The 20,351-nt window shown below is 40.5% G+C and overlaps 1 protein-coding gene and 1 non-coding gene across 2 annotated transcripts in view; both read right to left on the reverse strand.

Moving 5' to 3' along the window:
* Rras2 (RAS related 2) overlaps nucleotides 1-17,998 on the reverse strand; it is a 61,118-nt gene extending 43,120 nt beyond the window's left edge. The window contains exon 1 of the mRNA XM_048361094.1: nucleotides 17,596-17,998. Coding sequence (XP_048217051.1) covers nucleotides 17,596-17,703 — 108 coding nt within the window. The 5' untranslated portion in view covers nucleotides 17,704-17,998. The remainder of the gene's footprint in view (nucleotides 1-17,595) is intronic.
* A 1,509-nt stretch (nucleotides 17,999-19,507) lies between these two features.
* Nucleotides 19,508-19,614, reverse strand: LOC125362812. Its single transcript, XR_007213115.1, has one exon. It is a non-coding gene; the product is annotated as a U6 spliceosomal RNA (small nuclear RNA).
* Between the last annotated feature and the right edge of the window lie 737 nt (nucleotides 19,615-20,351).

Below are 20,351 nucleotides of genomic sequence, written 5' to 3' on the forward strand. Positions count from 1 at the left end.
AGCAAGTTTCCCAATAAAGGAAAAATCTTTAGATAAACTACAACTAGCATTTTTCCCCTAATCTTTGATTACTCAAACTTGGAGGAAAAAAAGCTTTCTTTCATTCACAAGTTCACCAAAAGATAGCAGCACATTTTCAAATAAATAATCCTACCATCCACCAAATTTAATGTTATATGCTCTCCATTCAAAAATTGTCCATTTTTATAAATTCATAAATTTTGTGAAAAAAGAAGTCAACAGCATAGCACACAACACAGGTTCAATATATAATGTTCCAGATATCCTTCTAATCTTTTTTTTTCACTTACATAAAGCCACATTATATAAGCATTCATCTGTATACAGTGTTAAGAATTTTGTGCTGGGAAAAAATTAAAGGTATCATTTCTTCATACAGGAAATTTAGGGCAAAATTACTCATCAGTTCCTGTAACCACCAAAATGAAATCATGTATCACATACAGTGCTCTAGAGAAATTTTCAAAAACCATATGTAGTAATTTTAAAAGCAAATCACAGCACACACCCTCAAATACACATTTACACAAAACTTCTTTCCCACAAGCTCAAATGTGAACTTTTTACTGTAAAAAGAATTGTACCCAAGTTTTATCTGTTGAGTAAAGAGGGGAAAAAAAGAAGTAATTTCCCACCCTGAAGGAAACCCCCAAAAGAATACTCTTGTGTCTTATCAACCAATTCCAGATACCTTTAACACCAAATAACAGCCAACTTTCTATTTGACTACATAATTAAGTCAATTCAAAGTACACTGTTGGTTCTCAACTGGCTATAGATGTTAAGAAAAATATGAAAAATATACATCAACCTCTCAACTTACTCGTATTTTGCAAACTGTTTATAACCTCTATAATCCTACTCTCTCTCCTCCCCTAAGCCTTAGAGATAAGGAGTATCCTGATGTGCTGTGTACTTCTGCAACATAGGTATCTTACACATCATCTATATCAGCCTCTTCCTTTTACAGATAAAGAAATGAAGCTCTATTAAATGAAATTCTATTAAAGAATAAAGAAAATATAGCATCAGGGGCCTGTGATCCCAGCTAATCAGGAAGCTGAGATCCAAGTGGTTCAAAGCTTGCCCAGGCAGGAAAATCCATGAGACTGTTACCGCCAATTAACCACCAGAAAAGCAGAAGTGGCAGAGAACAAGCCTTGAGAAAAACAAAATGCCCAAGGGATAGTACCCAGGACCTGAGTTCAAGCCCCAGTACCAGCATCAAAAATCTTTTTAAAAGAACACCCCCCTCCTTTCTTTTTTTTTTTTTTTTCTTGCCAGTCCTGTGGCTTGGACTCAGGGCCTGAGCACTGTCCCTGGCTTCTTTTTGCTTAAGGCTAGCACTCTGCCACTTGAGCCACAGCACCACTTTTGGCCATTTTCTATATATGTGGTGCTGGAGAATTGAACCCAGGGCTTCATGTATACGAGGCAAGCACTCTTGCCACTAGGTCATATCCCTAGCCCCTAAAGCATAAAAAAAAATTGAGGGCATATGCCAAAAAAACCAAATCATGTCATGTCACAAAACACAAATTAGAGGCAGTAAATATAATAGGAAGGGTGGGGGAGCAAGAGAGAAGCAGTAAGAACAGGGAAAGGCTGGGCACCGGTGGCTCACACCTGTAATCCTAGTTACTCAAGAGGCTGAGATCCAAGGATCATAGTTCAAAGCTAGCCCAAGAAGAAAAGTTTGTGAGATTTATCTCCAATTACACTACAAAAAGCTGGGAAGTGGAACTGTGGCTCAAAAGGTAGAGCACTAGCATAAAAGCTCAGGGACAGCATTGAACCCCTGAGTTCAAGTCTCAGGATTGGTATAAGCACAGGCGTGCGCGCGCACACACACACACAGAACAGGCAAAGAAACATAAACCTAAACACTAAAAATTAACTAGATATTAAACTGGTCTCGGGGCTGGGAATGTGGCCTAGTGGTAAAGTGCTCGTCTAGTATACATGAAGCCCTGGGTTCGATTCCTCAGCACCACATACATAGAAAAAAGCCGGAAGTGGCGCTGTGGCTCAAGAGGTAGAGTGCTAACCTTGAGCAAAAAGAAGCCAGGGACAGTGCTCAGGCCCTGAGTCCATGCTCCAGGACTGGCAACAAAAACAAAACAAATAAACTGGTCTCAGTACTTCTACCTAGTAATGGTAATTACAAAGAGAACAGTAGTAATTTTTCAATGGCTAAGTGGTAAGATTTCACTCTGGGGATGTGATCCATACTTGCCTACCTGGCATGTACAGACCTCAGGCTCAGTCCCCAACAGAAGGGAATGAGTTAAACAGACAATATATGCCTCTTTAAGTATGTGGTACTAGAAAATGAAGCATCAGTTCTATGGTATTTCTACCACAAATACACAATTTAATTCTAATTTGTAAGAACACATCAGACACACCCAAAATGTGTGACAAATAAATGCAACAGGCTTCCTGAACTAAATTCTTTTCCTCTGCTGTAAAAGACATCAGAACAATTGGTCATTTAAATAATATTATTGTAATTTCCTGATTTTTAGGACTACACTAAGGCTCAGTAAAAATCTCTTAGATAATCAACACAGAAGGAACATAATTTCTGTAACTTCCAAAAGGTTCAGAAAGAGTTGAGATGTAGCTCAGTGGTGAGGAAGTGTTTTGCATAGATTCTGGGTCCATTACCAGCACCACAAACAAAACAAAACAGGTGGGGAGGGAATGTTACACAGGACACTAAGGGAACACATGGGAGGGGCATCGAACATGCTCTGGGTACTCCCTCAGGAAAGGCTTTCTGGAGGATAAAACCTCAACCACAGCTAGAACGATGATGGAAAACTAATGGAAGAAAAGGACTAGCTGGTAAAGGATAGAGCTTCACAAGCCTCATGGGTATATTTCACCAATTGTGACTAAACTGAATCACTCTACATTTCGCCAAACAAGAACTTAAATACACCAGAATGAGGAGACAGGGAGGAATACCAGACAAGAAAGTAGGTTGCTAGAGCACTGGAGAAAAGCGCAGGTCTAGGGTTGGCAAGTAGGAGAGGAGCAGCAGAAGCCAGAGAAGCACCTGCAGAAGTTATGGGAAATGGGCCACAGGGAGCAGGAAGAGAATGCAAAAAGTGGAGTAAAGAAATACTGAGAGCAAACTTCACTTCCTTTCCAGTTCTAACTCTCCTAACTTCAACTAAATAGAAAACCCTTCATGAACGTAAGTCATTTTTAAAAAAGCAAGACAGCCAGTGGCTCACACCAGTAGTCCTAGGTGCTCAGGAAGCTGAGATCTGAGGATCATGGTTCAAAGTCAGCTCAGGCAGAAAAGCCCATGAGGCCCTGTCTCCAATTAACTACCAAAATGCCAGAAGTGGAGCTGTGGCTCAAGTGGTAGAATGCTAGGCTTGCACTCAAAAGCTCTAGGTCAGCACCCAAGCCCTGAGTTGAAGCCCCAGGACTGGCCTGAGCACACATACACATGCCCACATACACAAAAGCAAGCTTACATAATGATTTCATTATTACTGTAACTTGTTAAATAAAAACTGATTTGAGTGAGAGTATTAAGCATGCTCCATAGGAATCCTGGATTCAAGTTAAATATCAGTTGTTAGAAAAAACTAACACAAACAGGTCAGTCAAATCCTGTTTGTGTTAGTTTTTTCTAAGACAACATCTTACTACATAACCCAGGCTGGCCTTGAACTCCCAATTCTCTTACCTCGGCCTTTCTAGTATTGAGATTATAACTGTGTAACACCATGCCCTAATACTGTACTGTGTGATGTTGAATAACGTAACTTTTGATTGTTTCCTTATCATGAAACAGAAATATAATTTGGGGATTAAATAACACAATACTTATACAGCTTTTAGTGTGGTCATTACTAACTCAAATATTCTTCACAGGCACCAGTTCCTAATTAACAAACAAAACTAGGAGTTACATAGTTCCACAAACAGGTTCTGTACAGATCATATAAACAAAATAGCATATGGCTTTTTATTTTGCAGTCCTATTGAAACCTATTAATACAAACTGAAGGTTAAACTAAAAAATCAGAAGATGTGCTACATGACAGTGGCCCATGCCTATAATACTTGCTATTTAGGAGGCTAAAACCTGATGGATCAAGATTCAAAGCCAGCTTGGGCAGAAAAAGTCCTGACACTCTGCCTCCAATTTACCAGCAAAATCCCTAACTGGAGGGGTGGCCTAAGGAATAGAGCACCAACTGTGAGCAAGACAGCCAAGGAGAGCTTGAAGCCCTGCATTCAAGCCCTACTATTAGCAGAAAGAAAAAACAGGAAGGAAAGAAAGAAAAGAGAGAGAAGGAAGGGAGGGAGGAGAGAGTGTAAGAGAGAAAGGACAGAAAGGAAAAAGAAATGAAATTAGAAGAGTTTTGTTATCCAGGTATCAGCTCCCTGTGTGGAAGATAACATAAAAGTTTGGTGCCTTTTTTCAATGTTAATCACTTGAATTACATAAATATTTCACAACTCCAACATTAACTCACAATAAAAAATTATAAACGCCACAAAGCTTAAATCTGATATATAATCCAGTCTGGCATTACTCTAAGTAATACCTATTATAGAAAGTGAAACGTAGTCAATAAAGTAGTATTTCTAGAATCCACTTAAAGTAATAAAAGTATAGAATATTATAAGAGATTTCTTTAAAAAAAAAAAAAAAGGAATGTGAGGTATTTTGTGAAAGGCAAGTAGGACAGCTGGAACAAAGCTGCTGGAACAACAGCTGTGTGCTATGTACTGTTCCTCTAAAACCACAAGCTAAAGTAACCCATGTCAGACAACTCCATCTCACTCATCAGCTCAGTCAGTGGCTTCTTCCTGAAATTGTCTCCTACAAAGAATCTAAACAAAATATGAACTTTGCAATGGTTTTAGGAAGGAGAAAAAAACTCTGAATTTCTATAAAATTAAAAACTAAGAACCACAATCAACTGAAGACAATCTAACTGTAAAGAAAGTTTTCCATATTGCTTTTACGCCTACTAAAATAATGATCACAAGCCAGATGCTGTGGTGACCTGCCTGTAGGACTAGGTATTCAGGAGTCTAAGGCAGGGGATTTAAGAGCAGCCTGGACAACATAGCGAGAGACATGCCTACGTCTCAATAAATGCATAAATACATATCTTCATTGACTAATTAATGATCATAGAATCTCAGACTTCACAACAGAAAGAATATAACCAGAAGACCCAACATTTGATGAAGTGTGAACTACTTACTCAAGCATTCCTAGACCATTCTTAGCCCTCAAGTGAATGAAAAGTGGTTTAAAACAAAACAGAGTATAAGAAATCTGTCATTTAAGTCATTTGACAATTAACATAGTTCACGTAACTCAAGTTATTGGCATAAAAGTTTGATGTTAGTATCTGAAAACAAAACTACACTCATCCATTTAAATACCTGTAACTTGTTATTAAAATTATCAAACTTATCACCATTGTTCACATTATATCTCTACTTCTTATTCCTTGAATCAACAAATCCCTGTAACTTTAATTTTGCTTTTCTCTGTGTAAGATATATGCCTAGGTACATTTGCATGTATGCATAAATATGTATGTCTAAGGCAAATTCCCTAACTTATTGGTACATACTAATTTCAAAGGGAAGAGATTTTCTTTTTCTTTTTTTTTTTTTGGCCAGTCCTGGGCCTTGGACTCAGGGCCTGAGCACTGTCCCTGGCTTCTTCCCACTCAAAGCTAGCACTTTGCCACCTGAGCCACAGCGCCCCTTCTGGCCGTTTTCCATATATGTGGTGCTGGGGAATCAAACCGAGAGCTTCATGTGTAGGAGGCAAGCATTCTTGCCACTAGGCCATATTCCCAGCCCCAGGAGATTAATTTTCTAATAGTCACATCTTCTCCACATGACTTCTGAAGCTTAAATGCTATCAACATTCTTCCTCTGCAGCTTGACAACTTACTATTCTTTTCCTTTTAACTAACAAGTTGCTCACTACTGTAATCTAAACTACATGTCATCACCTAACCAAAAATAACACACTAGAAGAAAACCCACCAGGAAACAAGACAATGGTAGTAACCCTTCAAGACCTTACTCTCAAAGCTGTTTTACAGTCAGAATTTCAGAGAATTCATGCACTGGTGGCTCACACCTGTAATCCTAGCTACTCAGGAGTCTGAAATCTGAGAATCGCAGTTCAAAGCCAACCTGGGTAGGAAAGACTATGAGACTTATCTCCAATTACCCACCAGAAAACCAGAAGTGGAGTGGTGGCTCAAGTGGTAGAGTGCTAGCCTTGAGCTGGAGAGCTCAGGGACAGCACCCGGCCCAGAGTTCGAGCCCCACGACCGACCAAAAAAAAAAGAATTTCACAGAGAAATTAAAATAAGACTACTCTGTCCAAGGACATTCTTTTTTTCTTTTCCTTTTTTGTGGGGCTTGAACTCAGAACTTGGACACTGTCCCTGAGCTTTTGTGTCTACTTGAGCCACAGCTCCACTTTTAGCTTTTTTGGTGCTTACTAAAGAGTCTCATGGATTCCCCTGCCCAAGCCGGCTTTGAACTGGGATCATTGGCTCTCAGCCTCCTGAGTAGCTAGAATTACAGGCATGAGCCAACAGCCCTCAGCCCAGATTTTTAAACATTGTATTACATATTGTTTACAAAAGCTTAACACAAAATGATCCAAAAATTGTGAAATGCAAAGTCAAGCAAATGCACATAAAAACCAAAAGGCAGGAATGGTGATATTAGTGCAACAGGATGAAATCCAGAGTGAAGCACACACAAGAATGTATTATTTAAAAATGAAAGTTATCTCCTAAATTTCATTCACCAAGTCATACACTGTCAAAGCAAAGGAAAAACAGATGTGAGGGAAAAAAATGCCTTCAAAAGAAATTTAACAGGGCTGGGGATATAGCCTAGTGGCAAGAGTGCCTGCCTCGGATACACGAGGCCCTAGGTTCGATTCCCCAGCACCACATATACAGAAAACGGCCAGAAGCGGCACTGTGGCTCAAGTGGCAGAGTGCTAGCTAGCCTTGAGCGGGAAGAAGCCAGGGACAGTGCTCAGGCCCTGAGTCCAAGGCCCAGGACTGGCAAAAAAAAAAAAAAAAAAAAAAAGAAATTTAACAAATATTAGTATTTTCACAGATTAAACAAATATGGAAAAAGGAAGGATACAGACTTACCAACAAATTCCATTTTAGTACCTTTGCACGAAATTTTGTACCTCATAAACTATAAGTGTCATTCTCCACTCATATTCTTGGGATGGTTGAAAAGTAAAAGTAAACTTGACCATTAAACATCTTAATGTTGCCTAGCACAGTGATGGTAGACCCATAATCCTAACTACTCAAGGAGGCTGGGGCAGAAAAAAGCCAGTTCAAGGCCAGCCTGAGCAACAAAGAAAAAATTCAGAGTGGAAGGAAAAGGAAAAAGAATGTAATGAAGATAACTTAACAAATACAGAAGAAAAGCTTCTCAAACCTGAATGGTTCATCATTTCCCTGGGGAAACTAATGAACAGAGAAAACCTTCTAGTCACATCCTGATAAGTGTTTCCACTTCCAATGAAATGAATGTTACAGGCAAGTAAGGAAGTCCACAGAAGAGAAACTTCATGCTACCCAAATAAAGCAGTTATCTCCATTGTTTTAATGTTTTTGATGTTAGAACACAATACTTTATACCCAATTAAATCATTTATCATGTGAAAGTAAATATAACCATGCATACCTCTTAGTTAAAAAGTGCCTGAAAATGTTATTTAAATCACAATTCAAAACATAAATTAATAAATAAATAGTTGTGCAGGGGCTAAGGATTAGTTAAGCTCAGTGATAGATCACTTAACATGTACACTAGGCCCTGTTAAGCACAGCAAAAATAAAATTAAACATTAAAAATTAGCCATACAACATAGTGACTACAGTCAATATATACCATTTTAATGTGTAGATATTGTTATTGCCAAAAAATAACTAAGTAATGTATATGTATCAATCATTCTACAATGTATTCTTCAAAACATCATGTACACAATGTATAAATTTTTATGTCCTAATGAAAAATAAAAACTACCTATTAATGAGGGATGCTTGAAACTGAAGCCAGTTAGAATGATAGAAATGGAAAATAAAAGCAAAAAACCTTAGTAAAAGAATTAATAACACTAAATATTATTAAACTCTTATAATTATAATAAAATATAATGCAAAACACAAAGTATTTTTAAAATACCACAATCTCTCATATTTAATTGTGTTAAAGAAACTCAATTTATGAAAAGGGTGGATGAAAATAGCATGAAAAAAAACTGCTAAATTCTTTCATTTTCTGTAATCAGGAAAACCATAGTTATTTCTATTTTATAATTAAGCATTTAGGAATATGAGCAACATTAGGATAAACCCCAGTCAAAAACACACACCACACACACACAATTTATGTACACACTAGTTGTAAGAGGAAGGACTGCTATTCAAAACCACAGAACTCACAGACAAATGTGTATTGACTGGCCTAACATAAACTTACCGATTTAGCTACAAAATTAAAGATTTTCACTTTAAGCAAAGAAAAAGCTGTCTCCTTTATGCCTCACCTTGGATGGTTTAAGTGTAATTTTGACAACAACAAAAAATTGATCACTTAATCATGGGAGGAAGACCCACAAGGCACCAGGTTTCTCCTTGATAAACCTGGCTTATTTCTTCCTCGATAAAAGTTACCTTACAGCAACATACTTATCCGCTCTCAAACTTTAACCTACTAATTTGTTTTCATTTTTGGTTGGGGGGGGCGGTTAGACAGAATCTCAAAAAGCTGCCCAAGCTAGCCTCCAACTCAGGATCCTCCTGCCTCACCTTTCCAATTGCTAAGATTACACAAGTGCACAACCACCTACTGGTTTTAACATCCATTTATGATTATTTACTTAATTACTGTGACCGCCAAATGGTGATTTTCTAATTCAATTACTTCCTGTAACCATATTCATTAGTCTGAATTCTACACCAAGAACTTCTCAATTATTTACCAACACAGAGTATAAACTCTTTATTCATGGGCAATTATTCACAATCTTATTTCAAATATTAAGTGGTCCTGGAGTTAGCCAATCATTTTTCCAGGGGTGTCTCTGACATGCACCATCATTTTGGATTATATTTTACCACTTCCCGATATTACAAGATCCTCCAAGCTCATCTCACACTTTTTCCTGGCCCAGCCCCTGGAATCTGGTATTTCTCTAAAACTCTAACAGAAAATGGTATTCAGAAACTAAAATCTGGAGTTAGAGCTCTCACTGCTTATAGGATGCCATTTTCTAAGCCCTCTCAATATAGCTGAAAGATATGTACGTATACATATCCACACGCATCTATTATATCTGTTTATGTATCTCATAAAATCATAGTATCAATTATGCTGACACCAGTTTCATTCTAACCTTCATCCTTTCCACATTTATAGCGCGTTTCCAACAGTGAGACACTGGCTCCCAATTCACAAAATACATTTATTTGCTAATGCTAATACACAAAACTGTAAACCTATGCTTCTTGTGACAAAACCAAAAAAAGTATCAACTAGACTTCAATGTTTGTTCTCGGTTATTTCTGTCTTTACCTTGAGGACATAGTCCAAACACTGGGTTCAAAAGTTACCTGAATTCAGTTTTTCCTTCACCCTTTCAATGTAGTCATTACTCATGGGGGGAGGGGGAATCACGTATTTGTATCCCATCTTAAGGTATTTTGTTCTTCATCATTTGATTTAATTGCTGTTTGCTTTTATGCTCAATGTGTAAAACATTAATATGGCTCCAAAAGTCAGAATGGTGACCTCTGAAGGTCACTGCCTCCATCCCTTCCACCTCACCTCATCCTTACCCACTCTCCTCCAATTAACTCATCAACCTCATCTATCCCTCCTGTCATTTCTATCCCCATAAGCAAATATACATGAATTTTCTAATCAACTCCTTTCTTACACTATAAGGAGGTACTTTTGCCTTTTACTGTTTCCACAGAATAATGTATCTTAAAAAGTACCCCACCATTCAGTGAGACTTGTGTTCTTTTTTATAGCTGCATAATACTCCATAAGTGAATACACTGGGTTTTACACAACTATTTTACTATACAGGGTGCTTCCAATTTTTATCATTACAAACAATGCCACAACCTTGCACATGCATACTCTCATATTGTTGGAAGTGCATCTTCGGGGTAATTTTCTAGAATTGGGACTATAGCCAAAAAGTAAGCATGGAAACACTCAAGCATCTATTTTATCTCTTCTAATTTAATACTCTAAGAACACATCATTTCTGTGTAATTTCTGCCCCACCAAAAATGCATCATCTGGATCTAATCATAAAAAAATAGCAGTCAGATCCAAATTGAGGGTACTATACAGATAACTAATTTGTACTCTTTAAAACAAAGACTAGCTGGGAGTATGGCCTAGTGGCAAGAGTGCTTGCCTCATATACAATGAAGCCCTGGGTTCGATTCCCCAGCACCCACATATATAGAAAACGGCCAGAAGTGGCGCTGTGGCTCAAGTGGTAGAGTGCTAGCCTTGAGCAAAAAGAAGCCAGGGACAGTGCTCAGGCCAAGTCCAAGCCCCAGGATTGGCAAAAACAACAATAAAAGACTAGGCTAGGTGCCAGTGGCTCATGCCTGTAATCCTAGCTACTCAGGAGGCTGAAATCTGAGGAGTGCAGTTCGAAGCCAGCCTAGGCTGGAAAATCTGTGAGACTCTTATCTCTAATAAACTACTCAAAAAAGTCCGAAGTGGGGGCTGTGGCAAGTGGTAGAGCACTAGCCTTGAGCACAAAGAGGCTCAGGGACAGCACCCAGGTCCTGAGTTGAAGCCCTAGTACTGGGGGGGGGGGGGGGGAGGACAGGGATGGACAAAGACTAAAAAACTGTTCTAAATTAGACACGTATGCATAATGCACTGTATAGTCTTTTTGTTTGTATGTTTGTTGCTGTAGAAAGCATCATCAGAACTATTGGAAAAAATTATTATACTGTTTATATAAGTAAATACTCAATTCTTACAAACTACAGAGAGATACTTAACTGGGGGGGAATAAAGCAAATAAGGGGAAATGGTAACAATTGATAAATCTGGGGTTTTTCTTTAATTTTAAAAGAAATATAAGTTGTGATTTTACCACATTCATAATTTTAGTACTGAACATTTACTTATGTATATAAAGATCTTTTTCCTAAAAAAATAATATCATTGTACAAGGTAGCACGTTAAGCTAGTCAGCAACAAGGTAACATGTTAAGCTTGTTAGCTAACCTATCAATATATACCAACAAAAAGTTATCCAAAATTTTAAACTAGAATTTAATGCTATTCAGTAAGCCACATTCCTTTGATAAAACATTAAAAATGAAATATACCTTACAAGACACCAAAGAAGTCAGCTAATTATGTCTCCAGTAGCACAATTTTAGATAACATTTCCTTGCTTCTCTGAGACACATTTTTCTTTCCAAAACAGAAGTAAATCAAGTCTACCAAGGACATTAGTTTAAACTAAGTTTCAATCTCAAACACAAACTCAGCAGCTCTACTGCAAAGTCATTCAACATCAAGGCCTTCAAGATTCAGTAACTACAGCAGAGATGGACTCTAAATGTGAAAAAATTGCAAGAACACTTTATTTTACTAATGCTTCTTCATATATTATGTAAAAAACATGTAATACATAATAAAAAATTATCATCAAAATGAGCCTAAGCAGCTCTGAATAAACATAAAATAAATGTCAGAAGGGGAGGAGAAGAAAAATTAATGAACTCTCCTATCTCCAGGCAGTGAAAATCTTTTCACTCATCACTTTCAGCAAGGAAGATACAAAACGTTGATATCCAAAAGACAATTTTTCTTTACCAAAAAGAAATGTTTGTGTAGCATCCAAAATCTGTCTCAATTTTTAAAGCAATTTTAAAAGGGAACTTTTTTTAAGAATTGAATAGCTGTGTGTGATGATACATTCCTTTAATCCCAGCATTTATAAGGTTGAGTCAGAAAGATTGTGAGTTTGAGGACAGACTGAAATATACAGCAAGACCTTGTCTCAATAAATAAATAAGCTACTTTAAGTCTTCCTATCCCTTCTTAAGTTATCAATTTGCCTAAATGAATTTAAAAGACCATTTTCATTACCAAGGAAAAGTAGTGTTCTTGACTTCACAACTTCTCTCTGCCTCTTTGATACAAGCACCATCCCCTGTAAGGAAACGTTTGGCCTGAGTGCCTAGAATTTGGATCACAGTCTGCAGGACCATTTCAACTAGTGTCAAACCAGCAAATCTCTAGTTCTTCCACCAATGGAAGAAGTCTCTTATGTTTTAATGTTAACAACTGATCCATAAATTATTGACAATTTAAATAATTATTTGCACAAAAATAAATCTAGTGGTTCAAGTGCATAAACATTAGCAGTTTAAGGGACTTCTCCTTGCAGAAAGAGGCTTGAAGATGTAGCAATGGAATAACAATTGAAGAGTTTAAACTCCCAATCTTGACATGTGGATCAAGTAACTAACAACACAAATAAGTCTAAGATCTTTGTCCCAAGAAAAGACAATGGAAAAAAAAACACTTCCGGAAAGACAAACTCCAGGTAAAAAGCAATGTTTGAGTCAGATCCAGATAAACAGGTTTTATGACTAAAACTTAAGATGCAAACCAACTAACCCCTACACAACTAACTCAAAATCTGAAAATATGTTGAAAAAAGTTCTTAAAACATTAAAAGAACTGGGAAAATTGTCTCTGTAAATCCATAAAACACATATAGCCTCCTCTGAGTTGCTAAAGTAGGAGCTCAAAAACCCAGTGATTACTCCTTGTTTAGTTTATGTTGGTGCTAGGGATTAAACCCCGCATCTGGTTTACACTAAGCACACACAATGACACTGGAATATGCCACTCCCCATCCTGTTATTTCTTAAACATTAACTCCAAAAAGACTTTTTTTAATAGTCTTCCCAACTCATAATGAAATCAAACTAGGAGTGATGGCTCATGTCAGTAATCTTAGCTACTTAAGAGGTAAAGATAGGAAACGCTGATTCCAGGACAAGCCGGGCAAAAACAGCTCAGGAGACTCCATCTTACTCAACGGCTGTGCACAATGGCACACTCACCTATTATCTCAGCTATGAGCTAGCTAAAAGAGTAAGTGTAATGGAACCTACCCTATCATCCCCAGCAACACAGGGAAGCACAAGTAGATGACAGCTGAGGCCAGCCAGTGCATAAAAGGCCAGCCAGTGCATAAATCAAGACCCTACCTCAAAAGGAACCAAAGCAAAAAGAATTAGTGTCATGGCTCAAGTGGTAAAGCACCTGTTTAGTAAGTGAGATAGCCTGAGTTCAGTTCCCAGATCGAAGGAAGGAAGGAAGGTTGGTTCATCACATAAACACCACAGAGAAGTGAGGAGAAAGAACTGGGTTGGGGTGCAGTGGGAAGAGACAGTTGACAAAAAATGAAAAATTACAATTTTGTTTTGAAAGGACACCAAGATACAGAAGAACAGCCAATTTTAAAAAGCTGATTATTATTAGTTACCCAGTTGACGGCACTCCGCTGAGTGAAGTCCAGGCAATATATTTATTCCAAAAGTCCTAAAGATGTGTTCTTTTGCCTTTTCAAATGAGAAAAGTGAGACACAGAACTAAAGAACCTTGACAAGAAGACACAAGTGACTCGTTAGAATTAAAAAAAAAAAAAGAATCCTAGAATTTCAGAGGTGATTTGTTCAATCAAAACTACTATTTTGGGCTGGGGATATGGCCTAGTGGCAAGAGTGCTTGCCTCGTATACATGAGGCCCTAGGTTCGATTCCCCAGCACCACATATACAGAAAATGGCCAGAAGTGGCGCTGTGGCTCAAGTGGCAGAGTGCTAGCCTTGAGCAAGAAGAAGCCAGGGACAGTGCTCAGGCCCTGAGTCCATGCCCCAGGACTGGCCAAAAAACAAAACAAAACAAAAAACTACTATTTTATGAAGAAAAGGAAGCCCTAAAGAGTAAGACACTGGGAAATTACCCAGAGTTCCTTCCTGAAAAAGGGATGAAAATGAGATACAATTAATTATCTCTCCCTTCCACTCTTTGCAAGGTCAAACTCACATCGCAATCAGCTGATTCATTTTATATTTTATCTTCCAACAGAACAAAAAAGGGTTTTGTTTTGTTGTCAAGAGCAAGCCAGGCACTGGTGGCTTACACCTCTAATCCTAGCTACTCAGGAGGCTGAGATCTGAGAATTGTGGTTCAAAGCTGGCCTGGCCAGAAAAGTCCATGTTTATCTCTAACCAACAAAAATCCAGCTATTGCTCAAGTGATAGAGCACTAGCCTTGAGCACAAAAGCTAAGGCTGGTGCACAGGCTCTAGCTGGAGCCCTGGGACCAGCACAGGTGCCCAGGCACAAAGTATGAGCAAAGGAAACACAAAGGTCACACACAAATACTTTTAACCTACATTTCAATCATGTATTTGCTGTAAACAACTCTTAATTTGTTAATTTCCTAATTTGTAGCTCTTCATATGCACAGAAGATATGAATCTATGGTCAAACAGAAAACTGAAGGCAAAAGTTGTTTAATTCTTCACTTGTAAACTCGTTTGCATACTTTTCCCGACCAAGGCAACATAATAAAAATATATTAAAAGCTACTGTAAAAGGGTAGCATTTTAGAAGTCTTCAAAAAGAAAAAAAATAACAACCAACTTGTGCCATTCTAATCTACAAAAAAAAAACAAAACACTTGCTTGAAAATGATTACTATGCAGCCTCCTTACCCTCCACAGTTTCTACTTCTAGATAATCACAACAAAATGAATCTTAATGCCCCAGGACTCAGACAATAAGATTAAGATTTAAGATTAATAACGAAAGTATGAAGTATTTCTATGTACTAAACCTTGGCATGTTAACTTATCCAATAGTCACAAATTTAGATGGTACTTACTTCTCCAGCTTTTAGATGAGAAAATGCAGATGGACACAGCAAGTTAAGTAACTTGTCTAAGACTGTAGGTAGAGCAAGTGACAGAGCTGGGTAATAAACCACCACCAGGTCAACTTCAGAGCCTAAATTCCTCAGTTTCACTGGCCCCAAGCCATCTCCCAACACACACACACTCCAGCAAGCTAGCATGAGATGCCCATTCCTCAAATATGAATTTCAATTCTCCCTACCAACAAGTCTACATCACATTTGTGTTGGGTCTATTTGTCTGTTTGTTAAGGTGCTGTGGGTCAAATCCAGGGAATCTTGTATGCTAAGCAAGGGATTAGCTGAGCTACATCCCAACCCCATAGTGCTTTGATCAATCTTTCCCACACTGACTTTTCAGAATCTGAATTCTATTTGAGTTTAAGCACATTATAGACCTGTACACAGGCACGCTTATTAAAGAAGAAAAAAAAGATTGCCACTAATAGAGTACATAGTACATGCCAGATAACAAAGATTTTTCTTAAAATTCAAAAGTTGTAATGAATATGTATTAATATCGACTTTACTTCTAAGAAAATTGAGACTCCGAGAGGATGAGTATTTCTCACAGCCAATAAGTGACAGAACAAAAGACACATTTAAGTTTTGTATGATTCAAAGTTCATACTTGTTATGCATGTACCTATACACACATCTTATTCATGCACATCTTTACTTAATTGGTGTCATCTAAAGCATCTAGATATTGTACAATTCATACAGAAGTATTCTTTAACAAGCAAGTTCCAGAAAACCATTGCAAAGATAGCAGTTACCAAAGATAATGGTAATTAAGTGATTTCTAATACTAGTTCCCAAAAACAAAGGCTCAAATACCAAAAACAACTTATAGATACAATTACATTCAGACGGTAAGAAAGAAGATAAATAAACTGAAGTGTTGCGGCTTAAATGTTTTAGGTAACACTAATCATCAATTATGGAACCCCGGGATGATTCCTCTACCCCTACACTTCCTCCACCGCTAAATATGAGACTAATCGCCAAGGAAAGGTTTAGCTATAAACTGTTTTATTTTTTTTTATTTAGTTTCCAGAGCTGAGGACCAAACTCAGGTCCTTGTACTTGCCAGGCAATTGTACTTCCACTGAGCTCAATCCCCAACCCTAAATTGTTTTGTTTTGCCATCAGTTATTTAAAAAAAAAAAATTCTCTCTTGGCCCCAGGGAAATGGCAAACAAAGTGAGAGCAGTCTAGAGTCTACCTTAACTAATCTCACCTTGTTTTAACACACTAACGAGCACACATGTAAATGTTCATTACATAAACATCCTGTCTTCCAGGATACAAAGGTTTAACTAGCAGATTTTAATCACATGGCATATTATGGCAGCAATCACTGTGCAGTTATTTAATGTGAAAGGTGACAATCACGTTTATGTCACGGTATTCTGTATTTTAATGTCACTATAAACATGAGCATGAAATGAAATCAACTATCCAAGTATTCTATGACAAATGGGTGAAACAGATTTTTTAAAAGAAAATTCGTCATCTTCACTCTTTTACACACACGCACATACACACACACAAATGTCTGACATCTGATTCAACTAGGTATTCTCACCCCACATATGCCACACCTTCTAGGTTGACAAAAGCAGAACGGTATCTGGGTTCTTTTTTTTTTTTTAATCCAAAAAGGAGCCCACTCAAACCTCGTGCCAGCAGCAAATTCTAAGAATGAAGAATCCCACCGCTAACACAACCCCACCTTCCCCTTCCCACAACCCAAAGAAGGTGGGGTGTGGTGGGGGGGGCGAAGGGGGTTGGACCCAGAACGCACAAGTCGGCCATCCAAGGCAGGATCATCCCAAACTTCACCTTGGCACCGCCAGAGGCAGGAAGGCATCAGGAATTCCTAGGAAACGGTCTCGCCCCTATCAAAGCACATTTTTAACTTCCTCCAAGCCTCCATTTCCCTGGGGCATTATCAAAAACACTCCCACCCGGACGTATTACCTAAGAGACGACTCGTGAGAAAAGGGCAAACACACACAAAGAAAAAACGCGCAGCTCCGAAGCGGGCGGCGCGACCCGACCCGAACGCAGAAGCCCCGAGGGCGCAGGGGACCCCGAGCCCAAGGGGCCCCGGTGGTCACGCCGACGGGACCAGCGCGCGCGAGGACGGGCTCCCAGCCCGCGCCCGACGCCGGGCCCTCGGGGCAGGAAGCCGGGCTCCGCGGAGCAGCGGCGGCCGGAGCGATAAGGTGGAACGACGCTTCCCACCCCGCCCGCCCGCTCCGCCCTCCCGGCCGCATTCCAGAGAAGCCGGACTCCCCGGGCGCCCGGCGCGCGAGCCCGGGGGCCGGGCAGGCAGGAGCGCGGCGTGTGGCCGCGGGGCAAAGGCGCGGAGCCCGCCTCGCGCCCGCCGCTCGCAGCCCGCCCGCCCGCCCCCCCCACCCCCCACGGTCCGAGCGGCGCCTCCCGGGCGGGGTCGCCGCGGCCACCCCGCCACAGGTAGCGCGAGTCCCAGCCCGCCGCCGCCCCGCAGGCCCGCTCCCCGCACCTGGATGAACTGGATGGTGAGCGCCGACTTGCCCACGCCGCCGCCGCCGACCACCACGAGCCGGTACTTCTCCTGGCCGGAGCCGTCCCGCCAGCCGGCCGCGGCCATGAGGACGCCACCGAGCCCGGCCCGGCCGCGCCGAGCCGCCGCCGCCGCCGCGCGCCCTAGGCCCGGCTTCGGGGACGTGTGCGGCCGGCGGGCTCCGGGCGAGCGGCCCGGCGGGGGTCCCGAGCGCCGGAGGCTGCGGGGAGGGTCGGCCCGCTCCGCAGCACAGCCCCTGGGGCTGACTGAGCGCCACGCGAGGCGCGGAGGGTCCCCGGGTACACCGGGAAGCAGGGGTGGCCACGGCCGGGGGAACGCTCTCCTCTCCGCAGCTCCACGGGCGAACCGAACGCAGCCTCCAGCGCCGCTACAAATGGCCGTCTGGGGGCCGGGCCGCCGGGCTGGGGCGCTGCATATGCATGAGGGGGCGGGGCGGGGCCGCGCCCGCCGGGGCTCGGGGCTGGGGCTCCGGGAGTCCACCCCGCGCCGCGGACCCCACCGCGGTGCCTCCCCTGTCCCGGCCCCCGGAGCGCGTGCGTGCCAAGTGTGGTCGCGAGCGTGAAGCCTGAGCAGGGAGAAGTCGGGAAAACGACGGATGACCGCAATGGTATATGTCAGGGACTGTGTGGGTGAAAAATACACATATTAACTGAGGATAGAGAGAGTAAATACCCCGTCTTCAGAGTGCAGGTGGTGACTACACTTAGGTTTAAAAAAAAAATTTTTTTTTTGCGTGGTAGTGATTGAGGATGAGAGCTGACAGGGTAAATTCTGTGACGGGACTCTATGAGGAATATGACAGGAGTATGGGGAATAAATCACAGTGGTGGAGTTTGCTTAGACAGGAGTGGATATGATCGATTGTGTGTGTGTTGGTACAGTCTCTTAGTGGCTGTGCTTCTGTGTGGGGAATGTGTGGCAACTCCAAATGCGGAGTGTGAGAGATCAGTATTTACTTGGTGACATAGCTGCCAGGCAGTCTGCCCAATTAGGGTTGTTTTCATGCACTGTTAGTATTTACTTGGTGACATGCTACCTACCAGGCCATCTGCTCAACGCTACAGATGTTTATAGGCCCATAATTGTGTCCCTGCCCTCACGGAACTTGGAGTTCAATGGTGGAGACAAGGCACCCGAAAAACTATATATAGGGCATAGTAGTCTTGGGTACCATCAGGCATGTGTGCCCAACGGACAAGCACTCACCCTAGAGTTGGGTGGTCAGAGGAGGCTGTCCTAAAATACCTGAAGAATAAATAATATAAATAAACGAGCCATTGGAAGAAAACTGTTGGTGTGAAAGGAATCGCAACTGTATGTAAATCTACTATAGAGTATTAAAGATCCTGGGCTCTGGGGCCAGAACAGATCAAACCCTACTTGTGTTCACTAATGGTGGTGAGAACTTAACCTCTTGTGCTTCAGCTTCCTCCTCCCAGAAAGAAGGACAGCAAGACTACTACCTCATGGAGGTATTGGCTCACATCTGTAATACTAGCTACTCAGGAGGGTGAGAATGAGGATCCCAGTTTGAAGCCTGCCTGGACAGACAAATCTGAGGACTCTCCAATTAACCAAAAAGCCAGAAGGGGAGGTATGACTCAAGTGGTAGAGCACCAAACTTGATCGAAAAAGCTAAGCAAGATGTAAGCTCAAGCCCTAGTACCAGAAAAAGAAAAAAAAACTTTATTTTGGAAATAATTTCAATATGTAAAGGATAAAATATACTCATAGATTCTTTGTGCAAATTTTCTTTTTTTGTTTTTTACTAATATCCGAGTGGTTTTCAAATTTATTTTTATTGTAAAGGTTACATAGGAGTTACAGTTATATAGGTCAGGCAATGAATACATGTCTTTTTGAACAGTATAAAAATATGGAACACTTCATGAATTTGTGTATCATCCTTGCACAGGGGCCGTGCTAATCTTCTCTGTATTGTTCCAATTTTAATATATGTGCTGTCAAAGCAAGCACACAAATTTTCTTACTACAAACATTTTTGCTTGCTTTATTATTGTTCTTTCTCTTTCAGTAGGACTAACATTGACTGCAATAGTTTTGTTTACTCTTCCATTCGTCTTTGTCAGTTGACTTAACATCATTTAGAGTATTTTTCTCTTCTAGAACAGGATCCAGGATCCAGGCTAGGGTCAAGCACTGCTTTTAATGGTCAGATCTCTGATTTGTATCAGTGTGGTACAAAATAGTTGATTTTAGAAGCTTTGGGCTTTGTTTGTGGCTTGTGGTTTGTTTTTCTTGTTGTTATTATTTGTCTCTTTGTTTTTTGCTTTGCTAAGGATTGGAGTCAGGGGGCCTTGTTCATGCTAGGCAAGCATTCTGATGCTGAGCTACACCTTCCAGACCAAGCAGCCTCTCTCTCTCATTTTTGTTGTACTGTTTGTTTTGGTTTTTGACCTGGTCTTGCTATGTATCCCAGGCTACCTCAACCTTAAATTTATAATCTTCCTACCTGAGCCTCTCAAGCATCTGGAAACATAAACGAATGCCACCCCAGTGATCTGAAGCAGTATAATTTTATTGCTATTGTTAAGGTGTTGTTCAGAGGGCTTACCATTTCATAAGTCAGGCAATAAGTACATTTTCTTTTTTAGACAATGTCACCTCTTCCTTTGCTTTCCTCGTTTCCCCCTCTCATCCTTGCACAAGTTACATAGGTGATTTTCCACATAGTGTATACTAAAGAGCATAAC

Source organism: Perognathus longimembris, chromosome 13 (genome assembly GCF_023159225.1).
Source record: "Perognathus longimembris pacificus isolate PPM17 chromosome 13, ASM2315922v1, whole genome shotgun sequence".
NCBI classification, from domain to species: domain Eukaryota; kingdom Metazoa; phylum Chordata; class Mammalia; order Rodentia; family Heteromyidae; genus Perognathus; species Perognathus longimembris.